Source organism: Bombus fervidus, chromosome 18 (genome assembly GCF_041682495.2).
Source record: "Bombus fervidus isolate BK054 chromosome 18, iyBomFerv1, whole genome shotgun sequence".
NCBI classification, from domain to species: Eukaryota; Metazoa; Arthropoda; class Insecta; order Hymenoptera; family Apidae; genus Bombus; species Bombus fervidus.
The window spans coordinates 298,392-308,157 of record NC_091534.1 but is presented as its reverse complement, the minus strand read 5'-3'; the positions used below and the strand labels follow the sequence as shown (position 1 = coordinate 308,157).

At 30.6% G+C, this 9,766-nt stretch overlaps 2 protein-coding genes across 2 annotated transcripts; both read right to left on the bottom strand.

Moving 5' to 3' along the window:
- Positions 1 to 491: 491 nt before the first annotated feature.
- Positions 492 to 2,072, bottom strand: LOC139996683 (uncharacterized). The gene is made up of 3 exons (XM_072021208.1): positions 1,974 to 2,072; positions 999 to 1,796; positions 492 to 831 (listed from the first exon to the last, which is right to left on the bottom strand). Exons 1-3 carry the CDS (start codon positions 1,994 to 1,996, stop codon positions 492 to 494), a joined length of 1,161 nt encoding a protein of 386 aa, XP_071877309.1. The 5' UTR covers positions 1,997 to 2,072.
- A 1,622-nt stretch (positions 2,073 to 3,694) lies between these two features.
- Positions 3,695 to 6,428, bottom strand: LOC139996491 (probable ATP-dependent RNA helicase Dbp73D). Its single transcript, XM_072020862.1, has 6 exons — positions 6,330 to 6,428; positions 5,419 to 6,152; positions 4,960 to 5,172; positions 4,664 to 4,874; positions 4,115 to 4,549; positions 3,695 to 4,034 (listed from the first exon to the last, which is right to left on the bottom strand). Exons 1-6 carry the CDS (start codon positions 6,350 to 6,352, stop codon positions 3,695 to 3,697), a joined length of 1,956 nt encoding a protein of 651 aa, XP_071876963.1. The 5' UTR covers positions 6,353 to 6,428.
- Positions 6,429 to 9,766: the final 3,338 nt, after the last annotated feature.

Here is a 9,766-nt window from a genome sequence, read left to right as displayed (position 1 = left end):
TTTTCGCAAGATATAGCTTTTAGAGGCTTTAACTGCCTTTCACTTCAAATACTGTAAACATGGTTTCAAATTGCAAATCGGTTATTGGTATGTTTATTTAGATTTGTGTATAGAGTGGTTTCTTGTTCTCGTTACGGTTCGTGCGGAGCGCGGGACGTGACACTTCGATGACAATTTACAATCACTTGAAACTATAACATTTAACAATTCTTTATATCGATATCAGAAAAATTATCTCTATTTAAAACTAAATCAATCTGCTAACGTTTTACGCACTTTTAAACATTAGCTATCAACCAATTCGCGTGTTTTTATAAAAATTCTTGTTATTGAAAACTAGAGATAATAGAGCAATTCTGTATTCGGCCTTGTGTTTGGAATAGGATACTTACTACAAGGATCACTCAGTGGATTCTATAGGTTCGAAAAAGGTTTTGATGTATTAGACAATTCTTTCAGTTATAGGTAAAAATTTTCAGTTAAATTATATTTTATTTAATAGCTTCTGCACGTAATAAGTTCTGTTTTTCTATTTCAAGAGCATGTTTTAATTTATCAATATGACTCAAATAATCGATGTCATTTATAATACCACTTAGTTCGATTTTTTCAACACGTGGTATTACTTTATGCGCATTATTCAACATATGCTTAAATATTTTGACTTGTTTGGGTGTCAGAATGGATATAGCAGTACCGCATTTACCAGCGTGTCCTGTTCTTCCTGTTCTCTGGATATAACCGTTAATATGCTTAGGAAGATCATAACTTATGACTAACTGTACATTTGGAATATCTATACCCCTTGCTATTGCATCTGAACATACAAGTCTGAAAGTATAATAAAATTATATCACAATTTTTAGATAGATAGATAGATGGCTTTAATCTACTCATTGTATGCAATGTTTAATTAAAGAAACAAAACTGATTTGAAATAATGTTCATTAACAACATTAATTGTAATTAGAATTTAACATTATTTATTAACAAAACACGATAAAGTATCGAAACTAGAATGTAAATATTTCAATTTGCTATAAATAACTTGTATATTCGTACCACTGCCCGTAGGAGCAGATACACACGTATCCCTTAACCACCATTTTTGTTGCCTATCTTTATTACACTTCGATAGCCAAGATACCATACTAGCTTGAACAGGAAATAATTTATTAATCCCGTTAGCTCTTAAAGCTTCAATAAGCTTAGAATCTAAAATTGAATTCATGTCGTCCAAGGTTGGACCGCTATTTAAATCAATAGATATGACTTCTGGATTAGCCAACCATTCTGGCAGAGTTCTCTTAACTTCACGCTCCCTTCGCTTATTTTTTACACCCAGAATTATGAAATCACTATTCTGTCCTGATATTTTTTCTTGTGTTTCATTCGGGTCTGATGATTTATTAGGTATTTCATTATCCTGATTATCTGTATTTTCACTTTGCAATGTTTTATCTGCAGTTTTAATTGTTTCATTAGAACTTCCTTCGCTATATTTCCTCTTCTTTTTATTCTTTCTAAGCTCTGAAACATGTACTTTTGCCTTTCCATTAACGTCACTCGATATACTATTTTCATTCAAATTAATATTTTCCATTGAACATTTATTCAGATTTTCTGCTTTTTCCTTATTCTTTTTATAATTCGATTCTTGTGCATTTTGAGAACTACTTTCCTGTATTTGATGATTAGTTTTAATAGCTCTTTCTACTTTACGTTCTTCTATTCTTTTTAATAATTCAGACAAATAATTCCTTTCATCTTTCGTTTCTTCTTTTTCACCCTCGTATCTATCAACAAATAGAATATGTATATTAATAATAAATATTCTATCTATTAGAACTAAAAACTCGAGTACGATTAATATAATAGAATATCTATTTATATAGTTTAATTGACTAAATTTATTATTCGGTGATTAAGTTTATTAACACACATGTATGATATTTTTGGACATTTTGACATACCTGTTTATCACAAATAAACTCATTTTGTTTGCAATTTTACTCACGTGTTATACACGTGTTTTACAGGTTATATTCTAACGTGTACTACCTATTCCACGGTTGTATACACGACTGTAACCTATATTAACCTATGCGCACTAACGCCACTCTAGACTTTAAAACCGGATGTGAATGTGTACGTTGTCACGATCGCGATCATCTTGTGGTATTATTTAAATAGATATATATTTACTTATGCATATATGTATATAAATAAATAAATATACATCTTCAAAAAGGCAAATTTAAAAATGGTATTATTTTAAACTTGTATTTCATTAAACTTTAACTATGTGTATTTACTATGTGTAAGAATAAACTTAATAATATTTCATCATTATTACGTGCGTACATTCATATAATGTTTAGAAACAATTAATTTCAAAAATATGATTGAAATATATATTAAAATTACATATTACTAATATTAAAATCGTCTGCTTAAATTAGCCAAACTACTTCTCAAGAATGTAATTGAAAGTAATTTGTAATTTCAAATTTGTTACAAGCTTACATACGTTGCTTACATAGGTAAGATACCAACAGAAATTACACATGTATATAGTAGCAGGTAACAGTAATACGATAAACGACTATATTTAACAAATTTCAAATAAATATCGTTTTAGTAAGTTAAATCACATAATTTTTAACCGTTTTAGTGTCTACAAAAAATTATTAATCAACTTTGTTAAACATCTCAATAATCATTTAATAAAAAGACATACAAAAGACATTCGTACAGTAATTAATTAATTTCAACAATTAATTTCTGTTTCTCTATTTCAAGAGCATGTTTTAATTTATCAATATGATTAAAATAATCGATTTCATTTATAATACCACTCAGTTCGATTTTTTCAACACGTGGTATTACTTTATGCGCATTGTTCAACATACGCTTAAATATTTTAACTTGTTTGGGTGTCAGAATGGATATAGCAGTGCCGGATTTACCTGCGCGTCCTGTTCTGCCTGTTCTGTGGATATAACCGTTAATATACTTAGAAAGATCGTAACTTATGACTAACCGTACATTTGGAATATCTACACCTCTTGCTAATGCATCTGAACATACAAGTCTGAAAGTATAATAAAATTATATCACAATTTTTAGAAAATATTGATATTAATTTTCAACGAAATTATAAACAAAACGTACATTTGCAATACGCGTCTGTTTACGTCTGTTTTTCGACCTGTACGAATTAAAAACAGTTCTAACATCTTTTTTGGGCGGCTCTTTCTCCAGAAATGTCTATAGAATTGAATACAGTATAAAAAATTCGTCTTAGATAAAGAACTTTTCCGAAAAATAATACATAGAAATTGCGCACATGGACTCCTTTTATGCTTCGATGACAATTTACAATCACTTGAAACTATAACATTTAACAATTCTTTATATCGATATCAGAAAAATTATCTCTATTTAAAATTAAATCAATCTGCTAACGTTTTACGCACTTTTAAACATTAGCTATCAACCAATTCGCGTGTTTTTATAAAAATTCTTGTTATTGAAAACTAGAGATAATAGAGCAATTCTGTATTCGGCCTCGTGTTTGGAATAGGATACTTACTACAAGGATCACTCAGTGGATTCTATAGGTTCGAAAAAGGTTTTGATTTATTAGACAATTTTTTCAGTTATAGGTAAAAATTTTCAGTTAAATTATATTTTATTTAACAGCTTTTGCACGTAATAAGTTCTGTTTTTCTATTTCAAGAGCAAGTTTTAATTTATCAATATGATGAAAATAATCGATTTCATTTATAATACCACTTAGTTCGATTTTTTCAACACGTGGTATTACTTTATGCGCATTGTTCAACATACGCTTAAATATTTTAACCTGTTTTGGTGTCAGAATGGTTATAGCAGTGCCGGATTTACCCGCGCGTCCTGTTCTTCCTGCTCTATGGATATAGCCGTTAATATGCTTGGGAAGATCATAACTTATGACTAACCGTACATTTGGAATATCTACACCCCTTGCTATTGCATCTGAACATACAAGTCTGAAAGTATAATAAAATTATATCACAATTTTTAGAAAATATTGATCTTAATTTTCAACGAAATTATAAACAAAACGTACATTTGAATTTTTCCACTTGTAAATTTCGTGAGTATATCCTCACGTTCTTTTGATGCAAGTTGTGCAGAAAGTTCTCCAACCACTATATTCTTTTTAGATAAGAGTGATTGAAGTAAAATAGTTAGTCTATGAGCAGTTCCTCCAGAATTTGTGAATACTAATACTTTAAAAGTGATATCATTCTTCATTATTAACTGATATAACGCGACTGGTTTATATTCTGCATCACATTCTATTGCTTCTTCTTTTAATTCTTCCGGGCTTGTATAACGCCCTATAAAATTAACCGCTTCTTTATCTAAATTTACATCATCGTCCTTGCCCGTCACCAAAACAGACGTAAATAATATTGGGTGAAAGAGTCCAAGCCGATTAAGTTTTTCGGGATCTTGTGACAATGTTGCACTGAATAATAACTTTTGTGCTGGAATTTTACTGTTTAAAAATGAATGCATTACTATAAATTTAATATCAGATAATACAACTTTATATTAATACATATCATCTTGGTAAATGATAACTGTAACTAAATTGTAACTAAAAACTAACCTAGAACGTAAGTTGGAAAGTGTTAATCGTGGAGTTTGATAATGAGGCTCGGGGATATACTCCAACCAGTCAGCAGCTGTATCTGCTTCATCGATTACAAGAAATCTCATATCATCCAATGAAAATCCCGAAGTTTTTAATATGTGGTCTTTTAACCGTCCAGGCGTGGCAACCACTATATCCACTAGAGAGATATATTCCCCTCTATCATCTGAAATATAAAAATTATAGAGAATATTTTGTATTTTATAAATAATGTAAATAAAACCTTCTTCTTAAACTTTATAAACACATACTCTCTTTTCGAATATTTCTTTGTTCTTCGTGAAATGTTGATGCGCCGGAAAGTAAAGCAACTCTTAAATTTGTATGCGAAGTATACGTAAGCATCACTTTATACACTTGCATAGCTAATTCTTGTACGGGTGCAACAACTAAACAGCGTACCTTCGGAACTATACGAAATTGTAATGCCTGGACAATTGGTAGAACATACGCTAGAGTTTTACCTAAAGAGAGAATAATTTCTTAAATTATTTTTTTTCACGACAGAAAGTAATTTTTTAAATACGGAGCTTTAATCTATTCGTTGCATGCAATGTTTAATTAAATAAAGAAAACTGACTTGAAACAATATTCATTAACAACATTAATTGTAATTAGAATTTAACATTACTTATTAACAAAACACGATAAAGTATCGAAACTAGAATGTAAATATTTCAATTTGCTATAAATAACTTGTATATTCGTACCACTGCCCGTAGGAGCAGATACACACGTATCCCTTAACCACCATTTTTGTTGCCCATCTTCATTACACTTCGTTAGCCAAGATACCATACTAGCTTGAACAGGAAATAATTTATTAATCCCGTTAGCTCTTAAAACTTCAATAAGCTTAGAATCTAAAATCGAATTCATGTCTTCCAAGGTTGGACCACTATTTAAATCAATAGATATGACTTCTGGATTAGCCAACCATTCTGGCAGAATTCTCTTAACTTCACGCTTCCTTCGCTTATTATTTACACCCAGAATTATGAAATCACTATTCTGTCCTGATATTTTTTCTTTTGTTTCATTCGGGTCTGATGATTTATTAGGTATTTCATTATCCTGATTATCTGTATTTTCACTTTGCAATGTTTTATCTGCAGTTTTAATTGTTTCATTAGAACTTCCTTCGCTATATTTCCTCTTCTTTTTATTCTTTCTAAGCTCTGAAACATGTACTTTTGCCTTTCCATTAACGTCACTCGATATACTATTTTCATTCAAATTAATATTTTCCATTGAACATTTATTCAGATTTTCTGCTTTTTCCTTATTCTTTTTATAATTCGATTCTTGTGCATTTTGAGAACTACTTTCCTGTATTTGATGATTAGTTTTAATAGCTCTTTCTACTTTACGTTCTTCTATTCTTTTTAATAATTCAGACAAATAATTCCTTTCATCTTTCGTTTCTTCTTTTTCACCCTCGTATCTATCAACAAATAGAATATGTATATTAATAATAAATATTCTATCTATTAGAACTAAAAACTCGAGTACGATTAATATAATAGAATATCTATTTATATAGTTTAATTGACTAAATTTATTATTCGGTGATTAAGTTTATTAACACACATGTATGATATTTTTGGACATTTTTACATACCTGTTTATCACAAATAAACTCATTTTGTTTGCAATTTTACTCACGTGTTATACACGTGTTTTACAGGTTATATTCTAACGTGTACTACCTATTCCACGGTTGTATACACGACTGTAACCTATATTAACCTATGCGTACTAACGCCACTCTAGACTTTAAAACCGGATGTGAATGTGTACGTTGTCACGATCGCGATCATCTTGTGGTATTATTTAAATAGATATATATTTACTTATGCATATATGTATATAAATAAATAAATATACATCTTCAAAAAGGCAAATTTAAAAATGGTATTATTTTAAACTTGTATTTCATTAAACTTTAACTATGTGTATTTACTATGTGTAAGAATAAACTTAATAATATTTCATCATTATTACGTGCGTACATTCATATAATGTTTAGAAACAATTAATTTCAAAAATATGATTGAAATATATATTAAAATTACATATTACTAATATTAAAATCGTCTGCTTAAATTAGCCAAACTACTTCTCAAGTATATAATTGAAAGTAATTTGTAATTTCAAATTTGTTAGAAGCTTACATACGTTGCTTACATAGGTAAGATACCAACAGAAATTACACATGTATATAGTAGCAGGTAACAGTAATACGATAAACGACTATATTTAACAAATTTCAAATAAATATCGTTTTAGTAAGTTAAATCACATAATTTTTAACCGTTTTAGTGTCTACAAAAAATTATTAATCAACTTTGTTAAACATCTCAATAATCTTTTCATAAAAAACATCGTTTATTAACAAAATTTTAACAAATAGAAAATATGTGCATATTCTCACAAGATTGCAGAATGAGAATTAAGAAAAAAGCTGCTCAAAACGCTCTAAGACTAACTCTGAGCTAGGTCAGCTGCAAATTTTCCTCACGAGCAAGTCGTCGTGACGATTACGAAAAGGATAAAATAATATTTAAATTATAAAATAAAAATTATAATTCTCCAAAAAAGAATTTTACAAAAAGCGGACTTCGCTGATGATATTTTGTCCCAAATTGTTCGAATACGGGAAACAAACAGTAACTTATTTGAATGTTACAATCGAACAATTTGAATTTGCTAAATCCCCGACAACTATTCACCTCTTAGGTCATTAATGTTATGTTATGTTACTGTTGAAGTAAATACTTCAAGAAAAACTCTACATCTTTATTCATGTATATCCGTGACCTGGAGACCGCTATTACGCAGGAATAGAATTTAGTGAAACAAAACATTCTAAACAAGGAGAGGTCTATATTATTATGCCCTTGAATATAGATTATGTTTTGGGTTACAAGATCTAGGAACAAAGGAAGTAATAAATAGATTTCTATTTATGTCCCTTTTAGCCTTTAGCTAGAGTTATAACGAAACTTTTTGGGTAACGTCCTTTTGCTACAAAAATAATACATGAACGTGCTTCTTATCGATTCTATTGTGTTGTAACACTATGAGAGTGGGGGTTTGGATCTGCATAAATTTATACATTATACTTATAATTATACCTTTATTTATTTAAATATATTTTTCTATTACAAATTCATCCACTCGTTTTTCAATCAGTCAACCTAAAAAATTATGACGTCCTACTATAGTAGCTCACTCTACCAGCTCATTCGCTCACCGTTTGAACTAAATAATCTTTTTCATTTATCTTGCTTCACACGTTTTTTGCCCTCGCAACGTTTTATAATAGTATTAACAATATACAGACAGAATATACAGTCTTTGTTTTTTATACGCCAGTGTCAGCTATCGATTGTTGCTTTTCGTTAAAATAAATATACCATTATTAGATGCTCTTTTTAACACGACGATCCGTATCCTTATAATTTTTTAGAATCTTCAACTTCAATATGTCGTTTCAAAATAGAAAACTAAGAGCAATTTGAAATCTACCCCAATTTTTTCTCCAGGTTCCTTCCTTTATGTCGGTGGATCAGTTCTTCAAATAGTTGATAGTTCGTTTTTCCTTGCAGGTTTGCTAGCGCCTTGCAATTTTTTGATCTGTTTCTTCCCATTATGTTTCTTTTGCCTTCTTCTTCCCTATGACTGCACCTTGTTCTTTTTTTGTCTTCCCATTTGTTAGTCATGCTCTATATGTCTACATTCATGATGTCTAATTGTCTCGAGTTCGGTGTGTTGTATCGTATCGTATCCCAGTTTTATATCTCCTGCTAATTGTCTATTGTTTCAGATCGTAGTCTGTCTTTGCACGTGATATTCTGTCATCAGCATATTTAAGTTTATCCAGTTACTTTATCATATTGGTCCTTTTTAGGTCGGGCTAGTGTGTCTGCATTATCATATCATCTTTTTCTTCTGGGTTCGGTTCTCTATTAAAAGCCAATATATTCTGTGTTACCTGGCTTTTGTCTATCTGATAGCCAGAACGTAGAAAAATTTGGAGAAAAAATATTGCAAATACTGTTTTAAATATTCGTTGTTCTACAATTCAAATAAAAACTATCTTAAATAGACGGTAAAATTCTGCCAAATAAAGGATTTTAATTTTGATAATGCTTTTATTTCACGAGCAGAGGAAAATGCATTATGCATATCCAACAGCTTGTACTGTTGAGTTATGTGAGGTTGGGTTGGATGGTATGCGCCATACTCAATAAGAACCTTTTTTCCTTTCCTAGCCCTCATAAGGTACATGACGACCAACACCGGAACCAACATGGGTATTACTTAAGGGTTGGTCTTTTTATTTGTTCGTACTTCGGTAATCACCGTGTGAGAAAAACAGTATTTCCCCCTTTTTACTATCATCCTTTCTTAGAATGTTCTCAAATTTCCCTCTAGTAGGTTTACTCGTCGGCTATCTTACTTATCTATTTAAACCAGCCAATTGCTTCTACTCGTGTTATATATGTCCAGTCTTCATCTGTGAATTTTGATTATTTTAAGTCAGTATGTCTATTCTTCTTCCTCTTTTAATTACTTGCTGCCTTTTATTCTTAAAAATGCGTTTAAATTTCCCTCAAGTTAAACTTTCTGCTGGCTATCTTCCTTTTCTACTTGTTCGGCCAATCAGCGCACTTATTCGGCGAACCAATTGGTCGCTTTTCTTGAATTTCCGCAGGCCATTCAGCGCGCATCGTTAGTTAAGTGGCGCCACCGCCATCGCTCCGTGCGCATGCTCCTGATCAATCTCACCAAGGTAGCCGCTTATTGCTCGTGTATTCATGATTACATCGCATCAGTTACATCCTCAACGTCGTCGTTTCTACACGTCCCTACATTGTCAGTCATCACCTGTGAGTTTTTATTATATTAATTATATTATTACTTTTATTATTTTAAGTCGGTATGATCGTTCTTTCTCATTATTGCATTCTTTGTTGTTTCGTTTTCTGGATTTATGTGATGTTGGCAGTTTTCATATATTTGCTCAGGACTTTTCATACCCAACAACCTTAT

Coding starts and splice junctions, on each gene's coding strand:
- LOC139996683 (XM_072021208.1), bottom strand. CDS start 1,996: ATGAGTTTATTTGTGATAAACAG. Junction 1,797..1,973: donor AGTTTATTTGTGATAAACAG/GTATGTCAAAAT, acceptor ATTTGTTGATAG/ATACGAGGGTGAAAAAGAAG. Junction 832..998: donor TCTAGTTTCGATACTTTATC/GTGTTTTGTTAA, acceptor TTATACTTTCAG/ACTTGTATGTTCAGATGCAA.
- LOC139996491 (XM_072020862.1), bottom strand. CDS start 6,352: ATGAGTTTATTTGTGATAAACAG. Junction 4,550..4,663: donor CTTTCCAACTTACGTTCTAG/GTTAGTTTTTAG, acceptor ATTTTTAAACAG/TAAAATTCCAGCACAAAAGT. Junction 4,035..4,114: donor ACAAGTGGAAAAATTCAAAT/GTACGTTTTGTT, acceptor TTATACTTTCAG/ACTTGTATGTTCAGATGCAA.